The sequence below is a fragment of the Schistocerca cancellata genome, chromosome 1 (genome assembly GCF_023864275.1).
Source record: "Schistocerca cancellata isolate TAMUIC-IGC-003103 chromosome 1, iqSchCanc2.1, whole genome shotgun sequence".
In the NCBI taxonomy this organism is placed as follows: domain Eukaryota; kingdom Metazoa; phylum Arthropoda; class Insecta; order Orthoptera; family Acrididae; genus Schistocerca; species Schistocerca cancellata.
The window spans coordinates 255,548,061-255,572,081 of record NC_064626.1 but is presented as its reverse complement, the minus strand read 5'-3'; the positions used below and the strand labels follow the sequence as shown (position 1 = coordinate 255,572,081).

Here is a 24,021-nt window from a genome sequence, read left to right as displayed (position 1 = left end):
TTGCTCAGAATACTCGATGTTAAATAATTTGCAAGTTGAGGGAAGGGCAGAATGAAATAGCGTTATTCCATCAGGTTTGAAGTAGCTGTCGATGAGTGACAAGGAATCCATAAGAGAGACTCTAGTGAAGAGTGAGAGGACCCCCAAATTTACTAACAAGACCGATTCACTGAGTCCTAGTGATCTCAGTCTATTACTAAAATCCTAAGAGTTGCGAATGTGATGAAATCCTTTTCCCACAAAGGGTCTCAGTAACGAAGCATAAGATCTAGCTATGTAACACGTCGATGTGCCGAGAGTCTGTGATCAGAGATAATGGATATTCTCCGGATCAGCACAGCTCTAAAGAGGAAAGTACACGACCACTTATTCGATCAATAGGAGAAGGAGCTGTTCATGTCCAAGGCTTTCCTTCTATATATCGGCCATATTTCGTCGAAATTAGTAAGAACCCCGAGAAAATACTATGTTAATGCAATGTTATGGCCACCTAAAAATCCCTCTGCTCTTCTCAGTTCGGTAAAGGATGGTCATCCCAGTGAGGCAAAGCCTAATGTGGTTAGACTACAGACACGATATCCGATAGGTGTGTTGAACATGATAGCTACAATCGCTTTTTACAGTCCAGCCGTAGCCAAGCATTGTATCTCCACAGGACATTGGTTGGATTACTCTGCCACAGAAATCCTAGTCCCCACGATTTGCTTCTAGAGCTAAATTACTTAAGGAATCAGTAGAAATACTTTCAGCGGAAGTTCTTACTAAGACATGGGACACGGTAATTTCCTTAACATCTTCAGGAAGAAAACATTGTAAGCCTAATGAGATGTCTAGCGACACTTCCTTTTATTAATTTGAAATGTGAATCTGAGCTCCGCGGACTCGAGTGCATATAGCACCACCATTACGTAGCACCCGCGCCGTAGATGAAGCAATATTCGAAGTGGGCGCTGAATTCGACTAAGGGCGCTCATGCGACGATTACCCATGCGCCACTGCGCCAGTTGTTTATATAAACTTAGCGAAGTGCATCAGCAACCTCCGCTATCAAACAATCTCCTGTCGATAGCTGAATGGTTGTCATCGAAAATATCGTGACGAATGAGTGAACTCTTATTATTATCGGACAGAAAGCGGTGTAAATTTGAGCTCAATATTCATATTTCTCTGTACGACTGCACTTCGCAAGTTAAAGTTACAGACGCTGTGAGGACAAATCAATGTGCTGCCGTGCTATAGACGTTTAAAACAGTTGGTGTGGCGAAAAACACGTTGGCAAACACTAGCTTTATTTTTAATCTTTATGCTGAGCACAAACATAGAAAAAAAGTACGCATTCAAAAAAGTGCTACTATTGAAATTTGTGATATAAATGGCAGTATCTTTTGAATGCAGACTCAGAAGCTTCAATGTTGTACACCACCAAGGGACCGTCGATTTTACTACCTGACATATTATTTTTTTCGCAGATGACGCACAAACAACACCAGGAAGAATAGCAAATAGCAAAATATTACTTGTAGTACATATGCAGTATAATAGGAGGCATAGAAGATTAAATTTGTAGGTGAGTTGGAGGTACAGAGAGTGCGAAATTTAGTACACAAAGCTGCCATCTGTGGCTGCGAAAAAGGTCTTTAGCACGGTTGAACACCGAGTCCAATTAAGCTTAGATGACATGTACGAATATGTCGTTCCATACTGCTTCAACTCAGACTTCATCAGTCGTAGAGGCAGGGGAGTGGTGGAGTGCCAGTCTCTCGACAACGCATGACCAGCTATCTGAAACAGGTGAGAAACATGCAAAAGCCGAACACCCTCTGTCACGAGGTTGCTGCAGACAGAACGGGCAAGAGGCGGTCGCATGTCATCCTGCCAAAAGATAACGTCACAGAGATCGCAAAGAAAGGGTACAGCCACCGACCTTAACAAATCAGAAAAGAAATGGCTGCTGTCTATGTTATGAGCTACGTGAAGCAGATTCAGAGGCTCTGCATATTATCACGGAACGTACTACAGCACATCTGACGATGGCGAGCACAATATGTAAACGTTCGTTCTTCTCGGTGTCTTCGGATATAGATAGACACACGGTAATGATGTTGAACGCGAAACCAGTACGAGTCTGAGAAGACGTTGTGGTGTCACTTGTGTATCTAGTATTGTCACTAGGTACACCGCCGTCGGTGCGCTCTCCCTGCTAACGTGTCAAGGGAAGCCACAAGATTTATCTCCTTGCAAACATCCCATGGAGCTCCAAAAGTCATCGCACTCTCCGTGTGGAGTCTTTTCTTGCTGCAAACAAGCCCACACACTGACTCGACGTACGTGATGCCGCTGTACGATCGAGCGAACAAGTCTGTCCTGTCGGGCCTGGGGCCTCTGATGTCTTGCACGGCCTTTCTGTACCAGTCGACTCCATCATTACAGAAGTGGGATCACGACCGACGCGACAGGCAAGATCACGGTCCCATAAACTGTAGTCTCGACATGCTGGACCCTTTTGCTGTCTAATTCCGACACTTTCTGCTAGGCGTTTTCTTTCGTACACGAAGAAAAGGGAATCTGCTCAAGACAAATAGCATTTAAATGCAATCTCTGTAAGAGAAAGCCGAGCGGTTCTAGGTTCTTCAGTTCGGAACCGCGCTGCTGCTACGGTTGCAGGCTCGTTACTGCCTCAGGCATATGGATGTCTGTGATGTCCTTAGGTTAGTTAGGTTTAAGTAGTTCTAAATATAGGGGGCTGATGACCTCAGATGTTAAGTCCCATAGTGCTTATAGTCATTTGAACCATTTGTAAGAGAAATCCGCTGCAGAATCCATCCTTATCTACAGTATGTAGATAGCGTGACCCTTACCTACTTCGTGCAGTTGTGATTAAATGGCAATCATCTGCGTATGGAAGCATGTAGTACACTTGATATCGATTTGAAGTTTCTTGCTCGCCTCCTTCGTGGTGCTGCAATGTTAACGGATAGCAGTGTACAATATAGGAACAGTTAATCCATCCAGTTAACAAAACACATCTTCATCTTACGCGAGAGTGGAGACAAGACTGGTGCTGCGACCAATCAGCACATAAGGTAACTCAGACAGTCAGTCATTTAATATAGGAGAAGACAAGAGACATTGTGGTATCGATAGCTACGATTTCATGGCGTAGGTGCAAGCTGTTAAGTTGGCACTACGACAGACACCGACGAAAGCGCCCTCTAGCCGGCGCTGTTGAGATCTACGAGCTCCGCTGCACATTCAGCCCATTTGATCAAGAGCAGACGGCCGGGACAATTCGCTTGCTATTGAGACTATGTACTACTTACGACGGATCTAAGGCTTCGCACCTCAGTGCAAAGTTATGTATTCAGTTAATATTATGATATAGTAAAGCCATTTCTAAGAGCAGTACCGAGAAAAATGTATCTGTAAGTCTTTCTGTATGCAAGATGGTTTAAGGACTTCGCCTACTGATTATACATTGTAAAATTAAGAACACGTTCAGCCTTCTATATTTTGACTGTAATTTATTAATGCGAGCAGTTTCAGTGTTTCACTACACCATCTTCAGGCCCCCTGGCCAACTTGTAGTAGCTAATCCAACCTCACGCGCAGTCGAAAAGAACAAATCGCGTAGTTGAAACGAGAAGCCTAAGGAGACTGGCCCCTATTTCTCCTTGACATGAGGTTGGATTAGCTACTACACGTAGTCAGGGAGTCTGGAGACGGCATAGTGAAACGTGGAAACTGATCGCATACGTAAGTTACATTATTTATTTATTATTTATTTATTGCCAAATTATAGACCTGTTACCTGATGTTTTAAAATACGTCGTACTTCTTACAAATTCCGTATTTCATTTTTTTACAGTTTTCCTTTCTTTTGTTTTATCTACAACATTTACAAAGAATGATACTTCTCAAAATAACAATAATTAAATTTTGAAATATAAATAAATTTCGTTGTTTATTAAGAAGAATATAAAAAGGTGATAGGATAGAGGAGAGTTTTGTTAGTACCTCCACCGAATGTTACTGACCGTGAATACTTCGGAATGGTTTCTTCGAGGCGTTGACCGCCAGTCACACGCACACACACACACACACACACATACATACACATACACACACACACATACACAAATGGTTATTAGTGGAGAAATAGTATTGCTTATCGTATTTAGTACTAATCCTATGTATTAACTTTAGGTGCCCATCCGTGTACAGCATTTGGTGATTTCTTGGCTAGATCGCCAGCACCTTATGCTTATTTACTGTCACATCTCGGCTTCCTCTTGCTGTTCCTCCTCATTGTCACTGTTTTCTCTGTCACTGGGAGTATCGCTGTCCACCCTCTGGAGATTGTTGTTACTTTGCACATAGGCATGTCTGTTATGTCGTGTCCGCATGTACTCTTCATGTGTTGTTTTTGAAATACTGTTTGTCAGTACGTTTAATAGTGCCCATTGTTCTTCGTCTCTTATTGCTGTGTATATATCTATGTCTGTTTCTGTGTAGTGTATGTCTATTGTTCGCGTATTGCCCGCAGAAAAAGACAGTGTGTTCTGGGGAACCTTCTTCCCCGCATGTGCATGTAGGTGTGTCCCTCAGACTCACGCGGTTTAAGTGCGTTACATTCAAAATACAGACTTCTGAAGGTGTTCTTAGCTTTATATTGTATATATGGAAGCAGTTTTTAGGTCTCATTTGGTGGCGAATAGCGGCTGCCTTACCGACGTCGTGTACACGTTAAGGTACAGGCAGTCCTCGGCACCGGACGCGCCCTCCGGCATCACCTGCAGGCAGTCGCTGCCTTCCTCCAGGGCATCCCTCACTCCCTCCCAGCCGGGGTGCGGTTGCGGCGGCTGCAAGAAAACACAATATAGTTACTGTATGTCCTTCCATTCGGCAGGAGGTCTTTGGGACGACGGCCGTTTACTATTGTGACAAAATAAAACACCTACAGCCGTCCTTACGATTTCATACTATTTTGTTGCAACCAGTTTCAACGCTTCAGTGCGCCATCTTCAGGCCTGTATGCATAAAACAGTAACGATAGCATTATCAACTTATCAATCAAGTTACATAGAAACAGATTAAACACAGAATGAGAAACAATGCAAGACACTATTGTATTCAACTGAGAACATATATTGGAACCATTATTATTCTAAGAATTATTATTGGAGCAATTTACACCTAACATTTGATAGAACGAACAGATACATCCATTTCCACATATCTAAAATATATCATAACGAATTTCCACTCAATATATTGTACAATTATACTATCTATTAAAGACTTCTTTAAAAATCTGTTCATGATTTTCATTGGCCAGTCGTATATACATTATCTGCAGAAGCCTGAAATAACCTTCTGTAAGACAAAATAACTGTAGAAGTTGATAAATGGAACGAAACAATACCTCACAAACAAGTAAAGAGAAGGAACATGACCTACGTGTGGTGTCAAAGTATAAAACTCTTAGTTTTACACAGATGGGGGGCATACGCTATGTCATATCCGTATAATGAATGTCCAAGACGTGTTGTAAAACCGAATGTAAGACCCATCTCAGATCATAACATATGTAGAACGTATGAAAGAGGCCCACAACAGTTTCCTAGGGGGCAGTCTTCATACGTTTTACTTATGTTATGTTCCAGTGGAAAAGTGGTAGCGTAAAGCTCCTGATCACCAGTCATTTCGCCAATGCGCTGAACCAAATTCTGAACGTCTCCAAAATGTCTCACGTAATGAGGGCATGTGAGACTGTCGATAGTGATCCGTTCGTCTGTTGTGGACGCCAAACTCGGCGGCCCCCTTGGAGATATTCGAGAGGAGCAGACTATGTGCCAGCACCACCTCTTCCCCCTGTACACTGTACAAGCACTCACCACATTCATCGACCGACACATGTGCACACTTGACATTACGTAACAGATCGGAGGAAGACAACGCCGCACCACCTTCACTAGGCTCTTGCATAAGGCGACACTGCAGTATCCCTGTATCTTCTCCCCTACGTACATCCGCTAAAGCCGGCCGAAGTGGCCGTGCGGTTAAAGGCGCTGCAGTCTGGAACCGCAAGACCGCTACGGTCGCAGGTTCGAATCCTGCCTCGGGCATGGATGTTTGTGATGTCCTTAGGTTAGTTAGGTTTAACTCGTTCTAAGTTCTAGGGGACTAATGACCTCAGCAGTTGAGTCCCATAGTGCTCAGAGCCATTTGAACATCCGCTAAAGGACTTTACGTCTGCGTAAATGACGCAGTGTACAGCAGGTATGGCAACAAAGTAATACGTTGTTAAGAGATGCATTTTTGGTGGACAGTAACGGCTACTCGGCTCAGTGAACTGTTAATACCTCTACGACTATCTCAAATTTTTTGGATAGATAGAGTACTATCAATGTCAACTCTCAAAAGAATCCCTTAAAGCTGTATTGGCAGAGAAGTTGTGTTGAGACGTGGGCCTATACCACCTGTGTGACGCTGCTGATATCAATTTTTTGCACGCTCAAACTTGAAGAAAAATGCCTGGCTCCAATATCAAGTAAATAAATCGACTAACAGGTAACTCCGAATAAGACCACATACCGTCTGTGAAAGGAGATTTAGTCTAGATGAATATATCTTGCGACAAATAAAAAGTTATATTACAAACAAGATGTTGGCAGATATCTGACGGTAAACCTAGATCAACAACAGAGTTTTCAACATCAAGGGAATATTAAATCAGAATACGCATCCAAGATTATTGTGAGCAATTAAACCAGCTCATGCTGACTGAAAGAATGTTGAGTTTAACCATTTTTTCGATGCCCGATAATCTTGTCCCCCCCCCCCCCAAAAAAAAAAATAAAAATCCATATCAACCTCCTTCCCCCTTTAACAGAAACGCAGAGAAAGAGGAACTTACTTTGTCAAAGCAACCTATTTAGCTCTTATCTAAAAAGCTGTATGACAACGTAATTATGCACTGCATATTCGCAGCCTGAGGAACGTCATAGAAGCATAACAGGGCACGGCCGTATTTTTCTGCTGATGCATTTCATCTAAAGCGCCAAGGCAGTCCAAGTTGGACCGAACTGAGCCTGTCCCTTGGCCTCCAAAATGATCTGATCTCAGTCCTCCGCATTCTTCTGTGTTAGGTCATCTCAAAAGGGAAGAGTGTAGCATTCCCATTGTTACGACTGAAACTCTAGAGCATCGAACTGTACAGTCTTTTGAACTCACTGCAGGGACGAGCGCGGTACTGCAGCCAAATGCGATTATGACAAGTGAAACACCTCCTTTTACACGTGTGAACGTACAGTAAAATTGAAACATGTGGCGTGCTTGAGTAGTTCTGTACGTCTTGTTTAGGCAAGCCATGGACGAAATCTGAGCCTAATTTGTTAGCCTTAGACTTATTGAAAAGTTTTCATTTAAAATGCATTTACACTACCTGGGATGATATTTCACGATGAAGTCAGTACAGACTCGTAACCAAATACTGATTATCAGCCCGTAAATGGCTCGTATGCGGACCAGTGGAGAATGAAACGTTTTGGTTCTATTACTGTGTGCCGGCCGGAATGGCCGAGCGGTTCTAGGCGCTACAGTCTGGAACCGCGGGACTGCTACGGTCGCAGGTTCGAATCCTGCCTCGGGCATGGATGTGTGTGATGTCCTTAGGTTAGTTAGGTTTTATTAGTTCTAAGTTCTAGGGCACTGATGACCTCAGAAGTTAAGTCTCATAGCGCTCAGAGCCATTTGAACCATTTTTATTATTGTGTACATCCAGTTTTCGCTACTACATGGTCCAGTAACATTAATCTGACCATCTCATTTACTCGTCGTTAACAAGCAATAACCGCTCACAAACGAAATGCGGCATCACTATCGGAGGAGGATACATAAAGCAAGTCCGGGGGGACGCGGAGAACAGTGCAGTCGCTTTCGTAATGCAGAAATGGAGCGATTAATCTGACATGCAACAAGACATGAATATTGGCTTTCGGGCCAAGGGTAGAAGCGTTTCCGAAACGACTATGTACGTAAATTGTGGTTAATGTATACCGTGCATGGAAATATTGCGCTATTCAAAATCAGCACCGAGGCAAATGTGGTGCACTGTGGGCCGTAGATGACAGGGACGAACGATGACTGCAGAGATATATACTGGTGAATAGACGTGCTACTGTTGAGCAACTGACTGACCAGGTGAATCAAGGATCTACCAACAGTGTCTCCTCAATGATCGTTCAGCGAACGTTGCTGCGTGTGGGCCTCTCTCATGCACCCATAGTGACTGCTAGTCATCGGAGAGGAAGGTTGGAATTTGCACACCAATTCCGCGACTAAACATTCCAATGCGTGGCGACTGGTGGCCTTTTCAGATGGGACACGTTTCATGCTGCATAAGACAAACGGCTCCTTGGCGTGTACGGCGTGAAACGTATGAAAACAAAGGGGTCCAGGCCGGTGGAGGGAGCATAGTGGTTTGGCGAACGTATCAGTAGAATTTCCTTGTAACCTCGTCATTATTGAAGGCCCAATGGATAAACACAAGTGTCCATCTATCCTTGCTGACCATGTTCACCCCCACATGCAGTTTGTTTTTCAGTGGCACAATGGAACCTATCAGCAGTATAGTGGAACGTGTCACGCAACTTTTCAATGTACGTGGTCGGTTCTAAGAGCTTCAGAATTAGTTTGCCGCACTCCCCTAGCTACCAACAAAGTCAGAATATTTAGCACTGAAGATGAGGTCTTGCAAGATCCAGGATGATGAGCTGAAATCGGTCTGCAAATTTAAATACCTGGCTGCGTACATACAGAGGGATTGAGGACTGGAAAGCGAGATACAACAGCGAATAAATTGCGGTTGGAACAACTGGAGGAAAATGAGTGGAGTGTTGTGTGACAAGAAGGTGAGCACTGGGTTGAAAGGGAAAAGTGTACAAGTCGGTGGTAAAGCTTGCTATGATATACGGGGCAGAGACATGGCCAATCACAGTAGCCCAGGAAAGGAAGATGGAAGTGGCGGAAATGAGGATGCTGAGGTGGATGTGTGGGGTAACAAGGAAAGACAGGATTAGAAATGAATTTGTTAGAGGAGCTGTGAAGGTGAGACCCATGGGGAAAAAGATACAAGAGAGCGGACTAAGGTGGTACGGACATTTACAGAGAAAAGGGGAAGAGTATATCGGAAACAGAGTTGAAGATAAAAAGATTGAAGGAGCGAGAAGGAAAGGAAGACCGAAGATGAGGTGGAAGGATAAGATATCCGGGGACCTAAGGGTGAAGGGATGGAAGAAGCAAGAGGCAATGGATAGAGTACTATGGAGGAGAAGGATCCAGAAGAGCAACGCCGATCCTACGTGACGTGGGACAAGGCGACGATAAAGAAGAAGAAGAAGACTCCCCTAACTACCAACCGAGTCCTTCCTCGGGCATGGGTGTGTGTGTTGTCGTTAGCGTATTGGATCCTCAACCCTGAAACCTGCGGTAGCTGTCCATGATGGTGGAGTGGGGATGGCTCTATCCCTGTCGGCACCTTCGAGAACCACACTGAATTTCCTCCTCGCGCTCTAACGGGTGGTTATTGGGGCTTTTGACACTGGCTGGAGCGTATAATTATGATACAAGCGGTATCAAAACTTAAAGAAACTGAAATATACTTTATTTTCCTGTTCATCAGCTTGAAGCACGCAGATACGCAGCAGTACACTGTGTGTTGGTAGCTTTCTTACCTTGAAGCGCAGCTCACCGAGCGGAGGCGCTGCGAAAGGAACGCCCGAGAAGCGGTAGTAGGCTGTGCCGTTCACTGTAGTGGTGGCCACTCCCCGCAGGGTGCCTTCGTTGGTCTCCACTGTGACGTACTGACCCGCCTGCAAAGAGACAGACAAAAAACTGTAGCCCTCAAGTGATATTACCGCTTTTAACCTTGTTAATGACCTCCATTTAGCAAGGAAGAGACTCTGCGAATTTCTTCTGATACGCTATGTAAAGCTGAAGCCACTCATAATGATTAATTACGTGGAGCAGGGCTTACCAACAGCTTGTTTTCGTGCGGGAGTACTTGCGCCTGCTCTAGAGAATGCATTATGAATGATTACAATGTCTGTGTCCGTACAGTGCCTGTATCTTCAAGTTACAATGTACAACGTAATGTAACACTGTATAAACACAAAGATTGCAACCATCCATGATGCATAGACTACTCGACAGATTAAAACGAGATAAAACATTTGTCTCACCCTGCGCAGGAGTCAGTAAATTCGCAAGCGTAATGATTATAAACACACGGTAGGTTGGATAGGTCCTGGAGGCGTACACTGATAGCTGAAGTGGTTAAGGCGACCGCTCACGATAAGTAGGAAACTTCCGTTCGAATCTCAGTCTGGAACAAATTTTCTTGTGTTGCATACGGCTGACGAGATTGCATATTCCCGAAACGTAAATCCATTTCGTAATGCGGACGTCAAAGAATTCGTAAACGTGAAATGTCGACGATCTGAGCGTGTAAACTGGTTTTAATGATAAAAGAAAGCTCTCAGAGCCGGCCGCAGTAGCCGAGCGGTTCTAGGCGCTACACTCTGGAGCCGCGCGACCGCTACGGTCGCAGGTTCGAGTCCTGCCTCGGGCATTGATGTGTGTGATGTCCTTAGGTTAGTTAGGTTTAAGTAGTTCTAAGTTCTAGGGGACTGATGACCTCCGAAGTTAAGTCCCATAGTGCTCAGAGCCATTTGAACCATTTGAAAGGTCTCAGAACAGGGCAACAAGACGAAAAATCGAGTATATCTGGCTTTCGGACGAGTTACAAAACTGCAGTTATTTTAGTGAGGTCCTTGTCACATTTTGACGTACGATTCCGTCATCATAAATGGCAAACATACGTCGTCAGCAAGATACAGCTGAAGAGGTTCACGGTTAGCTTGCGAACCTCTGTAATGACTTCGCTGCATTATATTCAGCGCCAGATGGGAGTGTGGATGTCACGGTCACTTTTACCAGAGGCGTAAACAGTGAACTTCAGTCTTCTAGACTTAGAAACAGTAAAGAATACCGCTGCTGAATGTGAAAATATTGGCAGCGTTAAAGAAGCGTAGAAAATACACTTTTAAAGTGAAATTTATTTTTTCTGCGTCTACAGACTGAGTGCCAGTCACGGTCGTAATTAAATCAAGATCTATGGGGCAGATTGATGAGAAAATAACAAAAATCTTGCAATACCCAATGAAATCAGTCGTGTTCTCTGCATGATTCACTAGGAGAATTTATGATTGAAGAATGTACATCTGAAAAATGTAGAGAATACTGTTGTTTGTGGGACTGGTCATAGAAAAATGCCACCAAATGGTCACTAATTTAAAAGCTTCGTTAAAGACCGTCATTACGGAAGAATGCCTATTTACAACATCACAAAACTATCTCCAGTTTGAACATGGCTTCCTCCAGACGTTGAGTGGTCAGTTCACTCGACGCCTTGGATCATTTAGAAAAGAGGGAGAATCGCGACACACTATGGTCATTGGCAAGCACAAACACGATGTGCTCGTTTCTGCCACTCTGTCCTGTCTCTGCGTTGACCGAAAATACTTCACATTCCATGTAAACGACTTCCGTCAGCACTGTAGGTCCACATGGCCGCCTGGTACCTCTACTATCCCGTCTTCAGCGCTCTATAGCGTTCAATGTGGTCTTTTCAGGGGTTGAATAATATTTTCTCTGGTGAGGTTATTTCAGTCACGGCAGAGTGTTCCGCCTTGGGACCTCTTTAGACTGTCGCCTCTAGCCAACTTTGTAACATAATAATAATAATAATAATTAATAATTTCACGAACTGTCTGGAAAGCTTGTAAGATTTTTGCGGGGTACGTTCTGCTGAGAAATAATTCTTAAGAAAAAAATTCGGTAAGTTGCACCGGCTATTCAGAATTTAAATTAGCCTACCGGGTTTTCACGCGCGAAAATTCAGGCTGCCACAGACGGTTTCTTCAACAACAACAAAAAAGTCAGAGAGGATCGAACCTCGAACCTGCTGCCATTCATGCTGGATGGCACTCGTTTGCGATTAATAGACAAAACACTCTAGTGCCTTAAGAACAAGAGTACTGCTCATAGTAGTTGTGTACCGTAGTATACCCTCGTTTAGCGCTTGGGGCGAGTTGGTTCGGACTCGTTCCGCCTCAATCGCAGCCCCGCGAGAGCTTCCTTGTTTTTCCCTTAACAGTGTCATGTTAGATCTTGTGCGCGCCGAAAAGTTGTCTTTCAGAGTTTCATGCTTGTGAATCAGTTTTGAAGTTCCATGTGCGGGTACAGTCAGTTTTAGTTTTGACAAGTCCACACATCATCTGCAGCCAGGTTTGTTAGAAATTGATGATTGGCTTGTTAAAATGATCAAGGCACACTGAAGAACCAAAGAAACTAGTACGCTTGCCTAATATCGTGTAGGGCCCCCACGAGAACGCACAAGTGCCGCAATACGACGTGGCATGGACTCGACTAATGTCTGAAGTAGTGTTGGAGGGAACTGACAACATGAATCCCGCAGGGCCGACTATAAATCCGTAAGAGTACATGCGGGAGATCTTTTCTGAACAGCACGTTGCATGCCATCCCAGATAAGCTCCATAATGTTCATGTCCGGGGTGTCTGGTGGCCAGCGGAAGTGTTTAAACTCAGAGAGTGTCCCTGGAGACACTCTAGCAATTCTGAACGTCTGGGGTATCGTAACGTCCTGCTGGAATTGCCCAAGTCCGTCAGGATCCACAATGGACATGAATGGAAGCAGGAGTCCCATATCACTCCAACTGCACACGCACTACACCATTACGGACCCTGCACCAGCTTGAACAGTCCCCTGCTCTCCATACTCCTAGACATCCATCCGCCAGATACAATTTGAAACGAGGCTCGTCCGACCAGGCAAGATGTTTCCAGTCATCAACACTCCAGTTTCGGTGTTGACAGGCCCAGACGAAGCTTAAAGCTTTGTGTCGTGCAGTCATCAAGGGTACACGAGATGGCGTTTGGTTCCGTTAGCCCACATCGATTATGTTTCGTTGAATGGTTCCCACGCTAACACTCGTTGATGGCCCAGCACTGAAATCGGCAGCAATTTGCCGAAGATCTGCACTTCTGTCACGTTGAACGATTCTCTTCAGTTGTCATTGGTCCCGTTCTTGCAGTATATTTCTCCGAGCGCAGCGATGTCCGAGATTTGATGTTTTACCGGATTCCTGATGTTCATGGTACAGTCGTGAAATGGTCTTAAGGGAAAATTCCCACTTCATCGCTACCTCGGAGATGCTGTGCTTCCATCGCTCGTGCGTCGACAATAACAGCACATTCAAACTCACTTAAATCTTCATAACCCGCCATTGTAGTAGCAGTAACCGATCTAACAACTGCGCCAGAAGCTTGTCGTCTTATACAGACATTGCCTACTGCAGCTCCGTGCTCTGCTTATTTACGTATTTCTGTGTTTGAATACGCATGCCTATACCAGTTTCTTTGGCGCTTCAGTGTAATTTTGGATTAGGTTCATACGGCTTACTTCGATTCTACATCACATACGTTTCATATGAAATTTTTAGACCCGCTTTAGGTTGATAGTTCAGGTATACATGCCGACGTTGCAACCTGAAGATGAAGAGATAGAGCAAGTGTATGAGGATACTAAAAGAGTAATACAATATGTAAAGTGGGATGAAAATCTAATAGTCATGGGGAACTGGAATGCAGTTGTTGGGGAAGGAGTAGAAGAAAAGGTTATAGGAGAATTTGGGCTTGGGACAAAGAATGAGAGAGGAGAGACTAATTGAGTTCTGTAACAAGTTTCAGTTAGTAATAGTGAATATCCTGTTCAATAATCACAAGAGGAGGAGGTATACTTGGAAAAGGCCGGGTGATACGGGAAGATTTCAGATTGCATTACAGTCAGAGATTCCGAAATCAGGTAGTGAATTGTAATTCGCACCCAGGAGCAGATATAGACTCGAGCACAATATAGTAGTGATGAAGAGTAGGCTGAAGGAAGAATCAATACGCAAAAAAGGGGGATACGGAAGTACTAAGGAATGACGAGATACGCATGAAGCTCTCTAAGGCTATTGATACAGCAATAATGAATATCTCAATAGGCAGTACAGTTGAAGAGGAATGGACATCTCTAAAAAGGGCCATCACTGAAGTTGGGAAGGAAAGCATAAGTACAAAGAAGATAACTGCGAAGAAACCATGAGTAACATAAGAAATACTTCACTTGATTGATGAAAGGAGGAAGTACAAAAATGTTCCGGGAAACTCAGGAATACAGAAATACAAGTCGCTGAAGAATGAAATAAATAGAAAGTTCAGGGAAGCTAAGACGAAATAGCTGCAGGAAAAATGTGAAGACATCGAGAAAGAAATGATTGTCCGTAGAACTGACTCAGTATACAGGAAAGTCAAAACAGCCTTCGGTGACATTAGAGGCAAGGGTGGTAGCATTAACAGTGCAACGGGAATTACACTGTTAAATGCAGAGGAGAGAGCGAATAGGTGTTGAGAGTACATTGAAAACCTCTATGAGGGGGAAGAATTGTCTGATGTGATAGAAGAAGAAACAGAAGTCAATTTAGAATAGATACGGGATCCAGTATTAGAATCAGAATTTAAAAGAGCTTTGGAAGACTTAAGGTCAAATAAGACAGAAGAGATAGACAACACTCCATCAGAATTTCTAAAATTAATCATCTGGGGAAGTGGCAACAAAATGACTATTCATGTTGGTGTGTAGAATGTATGAGTCTGGCGACATACCATGTGACTTTCGGAAAAGCATCATCCACACAAATCCGAAGACGGCAGGAGCTGACAAGTGCGAGAATTATCGCCCAATCAGCTTAACAGCTCATGGATCCAAGTTGCTTACAAGAATAATATACAGAAGAATGGAAAAGAAAATCGAGGATGCGCTAGATGACGATCAGTTTGGTATTAGGAGAAGTAAACGCACGAGAGAGGCAATTCTGACGCTGCGGTTAACAATGGAACCAAGACTAAAGAAAAATCAAGACACGTTCATAGGATTTGTCGATCCGAAATATGCGTTCGAAAATGTTAAATGGTGCAAGATGTTCGTAATTCTGAAAAACGTAGAGGTAAGCTATAGGGAGAGACGGGTCATATACAATACGTACAACAGCCAAGAAGAGTGAACGACCAAGAACGAAGTGCTTGTATGAAAAAGGAAAACATCGAGGAAGTAATGATGCATATAAAACAAAGGTTCAGGAGTGGAATTAAAATTCAAGGTGAAAGGATATAAATGATACGATTCAGTGCTGACAGAGTGAAAGTGCTATACAGAGTGAAAGTGAAGACGAATTACATGATCTGCTGAACGGAATGAACAGTCTAATGAGTATACAGTATGGACTGAGAGTAAATCGAAGAAAGACGAAGGTAATGAGAAGTGGTAGAAATGAGAACAGCGAGAAACTTAACATCAGGATTGATGGCCACGAAGTAGATGAAGGTAAGGAAGTCTGCTAACCAATGACGGACGGAGCAAGGACATCAAAAGCAGACTAGCTATGGCAAAAAAGGCATTCTTGACCAAGAGAAGTCTACTAATATCAAATATCGGCCTTAATTTGAGGAAGAAATTTTTGAGAATGTACGTTAGGATCACAGCATTGTAAGGTTTTGAAACATGGGCTGTGGGAAAACCGAAACAGAAGAGAATCGAAGTATTTTAGATGTGGTGCTACAGACGAATGTTGAAAATTAGGCGGACTGATAAGGAATGAGGAGCTTCCATGCATAAACGGAGAGGAAAGTAATATATGGGAAACACTGATAAGGAGAAGGTACAGGATGATAGGACATTTGTTAAGACATGGGTGAATGACTTCCATGGTACTACAGGAAGCCGTAGAGGGCAAAAACTGTAGAGGAAGACAGAGACTGGAATACAGCCAGGAAATAATTGAGGACGTATGTTGCAAGTGCTACTCTGAGATGAAGAGGTTAGCACAGGAGAGGAATTCGCGGCGGGCCGCATCAAACCAGTCAGAAGAATGATGACCAAAAAAAAAAGATATTTGTTCAGTTTTCTATTCCTGGCTTTTCTACGTCATTTAATGTGGCTCCTGAAATATTTACTGTTGCTGCTTTGTTTAACAGAGTGAGAGTACAACTGACCGATTTTGAACTTGTTGATTACAGCTGAGGTGTAGGCTGCACCTTTTATGACAGTACTGTAATTTTTCTTTATGCCTCTTCCGGATCCGGCCAGTCCACGATCGTGCGCATTTTTACAAAGACTATATAGTTAATTTTTTTGTAAAACTCCACAGAAACTTCTGGTTTGCGTCCTTTGAATCAGAACCCCCAATTTTGGTTTCACTCAGGAAGTATATGATTTGGTGTGCTCTTCGCATTACGCAGTCCATGGATCTGTCACTACCCCACTCTTCTCAGGTTCACACATTTTACAGCTACCTCCAGCAGCACACTCGATCGTTGTTATCTTTATGATTCCTTATGTTGGCAATTGCCAGATACAGACGTGATACCCACTTTTTTCATCGATCACTGTGCCATAATTCTATTCTTAAATCATGTGGCGCAACCAGTGAAACCCTATGACCTCCTAACCCTGCTAACCAGTCCGGTGAACACATTTTTCTTAAACGACCCCTGCCTCGAGGTTATCGTTAGAGAGGTTTCGACCGTAGCTTGCGTTCCCAAAACAACACCTTACCCTATGGATTGGTGATCGAGGCATGCAAAACAACTGCTCCAGAAAGCTTTAATGCGTTACGGTGCTCAGAGGGCGACGGATCTTCGACCGGCCCAGGAATTTTATTATTCGGTCTATGACAGCCTTATGAGGAGGCCAGACGAGTACTGTTATGGATTATGGATGTTCGCCACAGTAAAGCGAAGCTTCTTCAGTTAAAGAGACAATAAATGGGCCGGCCGGAGTGGCCGAGCGGTTCTGGGCGCTACAGTCTGTAACCGCGCGACCGCTACGGTCGCAGGTTCGAGTCCTGCCTCGGGTATGGATGTGTGTGATGTCCTTAGGTTAGTCAGGTTTAACTCGTTCTAAGTTCTAGGGGACTGATAACCACAGCAGTTAAGTCCCATAGTGCTCAGAGCCATTTGAACCATGTGAACAATAAATGGAAACCAGAATGAGATTTTCACTCTGCAGCGGAGTGTGCGCTGATATGAAACTTCCTGGCAGATTAAAACTGTGTGCCCGACCGAGCCTCGAACTCGGGACCTTTGCCTTTCGCGGGCAAGTGCTCTACCATCTGAGCTACCGAAGCACGACTCACGCTCGGTACTCACAGCTTTACTTCTGTCAGTATCAGTAGTTTCAATAAATGGAAAGATTGACGATGCGATCAAAATCCCGCTCATTACTACTGGTTGAACTGACCTTTCTCATCCGGTTATGGCCGCGTCGAAAGAGAGTATGTATCGCGTCCCTCATTCACGAGAGTGCCATTTCCAGAGCGATCTATAATAGACTTACCGACCTTTATGACGTCCGTGCAAGTGATACAATTTTCCCTGATGCATTTTCTCCTCTCCTGCATTAAATTATGAATTTATAAATTACTTTGTCGAGATGATATACTCGTATATTTCCTCATTGTTTCTTCAGCATCGCAAAAATCACCGGGGTTCTAAGGTATTCCTAAGAAATTGTATGTACCTTTTTGGCCTCTTATAGGTGATACCATTAAGTCGTCGGTAAATGTGCTGATATGGAATGGTTTGATTCCTGACCCTTGAACGGTTTTTAACGTCGTTATAATTCCGAAGATAACCGGACGTCCAGACATTCATCAGTTCTGCCCGACCACACTCTTTAATTTCGATTACAAAGCTGTCTCGCCGGCGGTTAATAGCCGTTTGTCGATATTGCTGGAGAAAAATCTTGTAGTTAAAATGTGTGCCTGAGCGTGCGATCTTTACTCCTGTAGTCGAATGCCGGGACATCGTCTCAGTGGCTGCAGCTTCTTCTGTTTATGTAGCACTACTTTTCATTGATTTTGATAAGGCATTTGACCGGGTCATCACACTTTCTTGATCAGGTGATCGAAGCGACCGGTCTCAGCCATGCTGCGTGTCAGATATTATCCAGTCCTTTTGCTGGTATTCAGGCGTCTATCGTGATGAAAGGACAACTTAGTGCCCATATTACAGTCCAACGGGCCTTACGACAGGGAAGCCCCCTCTCCATTTTGCCTTATTCCTACAACCTCTCTTTCTCTGTATTGCTACTCAGTATGCGGCCGGAAGATACTGGCAGAAATGTTTTCGGTTCGAGCATACGCGGATGATGTTATTGTATTGCTACGTCACATCGATGACACATTGTCGCTCAAGGACAATTTGATTTCTTTTATTCTCTCTCTGTGCCCGTATTAATGAACGGAAATGCACCCTATTACCAATTAGGGTTTTCATCAAGCTGTCTGTCAATGAGCAACGGAGATTTCTCGCGACAAATCGTTGAGGATTACCATGGGTCATTGTCCGATGAAAATGGCTGCACTTAGTTGGCTGAACACTTTGCGAAAAAGAACGCAGTTCCCTTAACCTTCTTCACAAATTACGAATCTTAGATTCCTACATTTTCACTGAACTGTATTATGTTGCACAAATATGCCCGCTCGCCCCGATGACGACGCGCAAATTTATGAAATTATCTGGTCGTTTCGTTCGTAAAACTTATTGTGATAGGGCTTCCTGACAGCGTACAGTGTTCGGACTTCCGATATCTAAGCAAGGCTTCAGTATTGTTTATACCGCGTTTCTTCACGTGTTCTCGGGGAACTCATTCCATTCTATCTCGCTTATTTACGTCTCTTCGATCGGCCATTCTGACTTCCCTGAAGATGTTTTCCGGATCAACTCTAAACTGCAGAACATAAGTGAGTTTTGTGCTATAATAAGTTTTCTGTGAGCTGATATTTTAACAGTGACACGGCGTATCACCAGATCTTTGATTTCCCCTTGGGGGTGCAATCATCTCTCACCCTGTTGAAATTTCCGCCCCATTGATATCCTGGAAAACTGTGTGGTTTCACGTTGGTCTTCCTGTCTTCCCGATGAAAGTCACCTCATCATGATACATGCCATCAACCGGATACATTACCACACAGTGTCGTCTTTCTGACGAGAACAGTGACACTAGATTCACCGATGACTGGCTTTCCTTACCATATCAGCCGAAGCTGGTTCCTCGGTTGAACCTCTTCTCTCCACGAAGTTTTCCATTGACCCCTGGATGAACACGAATACGATCGTATCGCTCCTCAGACAACACGACCACTATATGGATGGGTGACAACAATCCTTACTCCAGCGCTATTCACCGACATATGGTGAACACGCACTGACAGAGGCTTCCAAGTTACCGTGCTTTATTTGCGAATGCGTTGCACCTTGTCTTTAATTGTCACAGTGTTGGGTAGTTTTTGTTTTTTCACCCCCTTGTTCTGGAGTATTCGCTCATTGCCTTCTTCATAGTGAAAAAATTTGTTTCCTTTGAATCTCGGAATTTTTTATTGTGTATATCAAGTTTTATTTAAAAAATAAGAAGACCAGGCCAGTACCATGTGAGGGACTGCACAGTGATGGGTGGGGTCAGGTCTCTGGGTTCGACCCCTACGCACATTGTCTTCTCCCAGACTGAAGATGACTATGACCGTTCTTTCCTCATGGCGCAAGCATTTTATGTTATAGAGAAAAAGCGATAAAACGCTTGCGTGGAAATTGAAACGTCAGGTAATCGAATCTCACTCGGGCAGCTAGGTTTTCAGTTTTTCTTTTTCATAGCACTGAAAAACCCTTTAAGGGACATTTGAAAGGAGCTGAAGGTTGCTGATATGTAATTTTTATTTGTAATTCGTTATCAAACTAATTTCGATAGAGACTTACAAACGAAAAATATCAAAGCACTTAACAAAATTCTAATCCACAACCTCCTGCACGTGATCAATATGGCTTTCCCAATACACTACGCCAGCAAACTATGGGGTAGTATTATGTATAAGGCAATAGCATATCACGCCAAATTCAGATAGTTTCAAAATGGTATATCATCCCTGGTTACTCCTCCTTGTTAGTCAACAGCCAGAAACAGGGGAAAATAGTGATAATGACTAGGCAATAAATATATCTGTTTCTCAAGTCGTTCATGTAAGAACAAAATAATCAACAAAATGCTACGATAATTATTCACAGTAGCAACTCAAAGTGTCGTCTATCAACCTGAAAGCACGCATTGCAACACTATGCGATGGAGTCTCCAAACCTTCCGAAATCACAGATTTTCATGACTTCATTAAAAGTTAAAATTATCCACGCAGGAAGTTCTTTGACGGAGTCTACTGGAGCCACGCAGACAATTTTCTCCACATACCGCCACAACGAATAACTAAAGAGTAAGGTCTGACGAACGAGCTGGCTAGGGAACTGCACCACCTCGGTCAATCCACCTCTCTTAGGATATAAAGCATTTGAATGACCCCACACTGCAAGTTCGTCGGTGCGCTATCATGTTGGTACGATATTACCTGACGGGCCGCTGGAGGATCGTCTTGTAAATACAACGAAAGGCCGTTTACATGGAACGCTAAATAGGTTCTCCCGTTTAAACAGTAAGGAAGTGGGACGATACCCAACAAACAGTCGCCTACGATACCTGCCCGGATGTTCACGCCAAAATTACGCTAATAACATCACATTCGTGCCATGTGTATTTTCATCGTTCCAAAAGTGGCTGTTTGAAGCGCTGATTGGCCCTTCTCTAGTGAAACATGCCTCGTCTGTCAACAACACCAGGGTTTCGAAATTCGGAATTTCGATGCATTGACCCAAGTACCACAGGGAATACTGATTCCGAGAACGATGTTCCTCCTCCCTATCTTGCACTTTCTATAAGTAGTACTGAAAGAGGTTTGCGTCGTGTGGGACGCCTAATACTAGAGCGTGCATCCCTGTAACGACAAACGAACAGATATATTTTACCATGTTTAGTTTTCAAGAATAATTTCAGTACACTGGAATAACTTTAACTAGTCCCGACGAATTTCCAGTGGCGCTCTGGAAATAATAGTACAATTTGCAAGAACCATATAAATAAGTTTTCTTCGAAATCAACAGTCACACTTAACATTGTCGTCCAGTGTCGACTTTGTTTATAACAAAATTTCCCGTCTCCAGTAATTGTCTATCAACGGCTACAAGCGTATTCGCACATAGAATAAAGCAGTTCGGAAATCATGTGTCGTAAACTGTGTGGATCTTCAGTACGTTTGGATCCGCAGAGCCGTACGCTGAACGCAAATCGATGTATATTTTATAAATCACATAACAGTCGCTGAGTGCACCCACTTTCCAAATGGAAGGTAACCTGATCCATATCGGCGTATTCACCGAAGGAATATAGCTGACACCTATCTCCATTGTTGACCCCATCGCTCCTCTTTCCTGGTACATTCGTAGCTAATGGGACACTTTCGACAACGATGGACTGCATCAATGTGATTTCCGAAGATGATCGAATGACTAGCGGATAAAAGTCTAATAAACAAACTGAAAGCAGTAATATCATTTGCTCTCGTAGTGTACATGACAGCGCACGAAACTCTTCAGTCGTTGCCTCGGGTTCGCTCCCTATTATCGTCAGTTGTTTCATTTTTGTATTGATCTCTTGTTAGTTTTGAGGAGATCAAACGAAGAACATGTTTGGCAACACGGCCTCTAAAAGACCGCTTGAATTTGCGCGTGCAACGACCCGACTGGCTAACTTCACTGCAAGATAACTCGGAAACGGCGCAACGTATCGAATTCTTTTCTTAAGAATTATTTCTTAGCACAACCTTCTTTGCACCACCCTTAAAAGCTTTTCAAACGTTTCTAGCCAAGCTGTATTTTCTTATTCTCTTTTGAAATTATAGCATCCACATTATGTGTACTGCAGTATTTTTCTGAAATTACGAACACTGCCTTGGAAAAGTAGGGTTTTTCCAACTGTTAAAAAGATATTCGAAGGTACAATGTGGTCATGTACCTATGAACAAATATTATAATCTAACTTAAATGGAGATCTTTTCAAAATTGTATTTAGAAGTCTATGTGTTTATTAATCTACAACACACGATTAATCATCCAGTGGGATCAAATTAAGAGAACGTGTTATCAAAAACCAGCAACAATTTAAAAATATTTTAAAATAGAAACTATTGCCTACCAACGTAAAAACTCGTTTTTCAAGACAGACTGAACTGTTAACATACGAAAGAAGTTCAGTTCATTTGCAGATGCACAAGGTTGGAACGTAGGACATCCGCAACTGAGAAACATGATAATTAATTCATAGAGATCCGCTTAAATTGTACTAATATGTATTTAAACCACGATCAGTTTCGAGATTTTAAAATCCCCTTTTCAGGTGTATGTAATTACAGTATTTGGTCACACGCAACATGCGGTGGGGCCAGTCAGTGCAGAAGTTCGAATCATTGCATGTTGGCGGAAACTGTCCGCCGCTAGCCAGCCGCACGCTAGGAACGCCAACCACTACAAAACCTCGACAGTGGTCCTGGTTTAAATAAATATTAGTACAACTGAAGCGAATTTCTCTAAATTAATTACCACGTGTTTCATTGTAAAGAGACCTTCCGTTTCAAGGTACAAAATGGTACACGGCTGATGAAGTATAGCTTAAACGTCCTCAGGTTATGTAACTAGATTTAAAAACATACTGAATTTTACTCATCATAACACCATGAAACTGAAGAATTAACAAATCTTCAAAGTGTTGTTGTTGTTGTGGTCTTCAGTCCTCAGACTGGTTTGATGCAGCTCTCCTTGCTACTCTATCCTGTGCAAGCTTCTTCATCTCCCAGTACCTACTGCAACCTACATCCTTCTGAATCTGCTTACTGTATTCATCTCTTGGTCTCCCTCTACGATTTTTACCCTCCACGCTGCCCTCCAATGCTAAATTTGTGATCCCCTGATGCCTCAGAACATGTCCTACCAACTGGTCCCTTCTTCTTGTCAAGTTGTGCCACAAACTCCTCTTCTCCCCAATTCTATTCAATACCTCCTCATTAGTTAAGTGATCTCCCCATCTAATCTTCATAATTCTTCTGTAGCACCACATTTCGAAAGCTTCTATCCTCTTCTTGTCCAAACTATTTATCGTCCACGTTTCACTTCCATACATGGCTACACTCCATACAAATACTTTGAGAAACGACTTCCTGACACTTAAATCAATACTCGATGTTAACAAATTTCTCTTCTTCAGAAACGCTTTCCTTGCCATTGCCAGTCTACATTTTATATCTTCTCAACTTCAACCATCATCAGTCATTTTGCTCCCCAAATAGCAAAACTCCTTTACTACTTTAAGTGTCTCATTTCCTATTCTAATTCCCTCAGCATCACCCGATTTAATTCGACTACATTCCATTATCCTCGTTTTGCTTTTGTTGATGTTCATCTTACATCATCCTTTCAAGATAGTGTCCATTCCGTTCAACTGCTCTTCCAAGTTCTTTGCTGTCTCTGACAGAATTACAATGCCATCGGCGAACCTCAAAGTTTTTATTTCTTCTCCATGGATTTTAATACCTACTCCGAATTTTTGTTTTGTTTCCTTCACTGCTTGTTCAATATACCCATCGAATAATTTCGGGGAGAGGCTACAACCCTGTCTCACTCCCTTCCCAATCACTGCTTCCCTTTCGTTCCCCTCGACTGTTATAACTGCCATTTGGTTTCTGTACAAATTGTAAATAGCCTCTCGCTCCCTATATTTTGCCCCTGCCACCTTTACAATTTCAAAGACAGTATTCCAGTCAACATTGTCAAAACCTTTCTCTAAGTCTACAAATGCTACAAACGTAGATTTGCTTTTCCTTAATCTTTCTTCTAAGATAAGTCGTAAGGTCAGTATTGCCTCACGTGTTCCAACATTTCTACGGAATCCAAACTGATCTTCCCCGAGGT

The 24,021-nt window shown here is 43.1% G+C and overlaps 1 protein-coding gene across 1 annotated transcript in view; it reads right to left on the bottom strand.

The window, feature by feature from the left end:
* Positions 1 to 5,930, bottom strand: part of LOC126168123 (juvenile hormone esterase-like) — a 63,707-nt gene extending 57,777 nt beyond the window's left edge. Inside the window, exons 1-2 of the mRNA XM_049920535.1 lie at positions 5,895 to 5,930; positions 4,728 to 4,859 (exon numbers count right to left, since the gene is read on the bottom strand). Of these exons, the coding sequence (XP_049776492.1) occupies positions 4,728 to 4,859; positions 5,895 to 5,930 (168 nt within the window). The remainder of the gene's footprint in view (positions 1 to 4,727; positions 4,860 to 5,894) is intronic.
* Between the last annotated feature and the right edge of the window lie 18,091 nt (positions 5,931 to 24,021).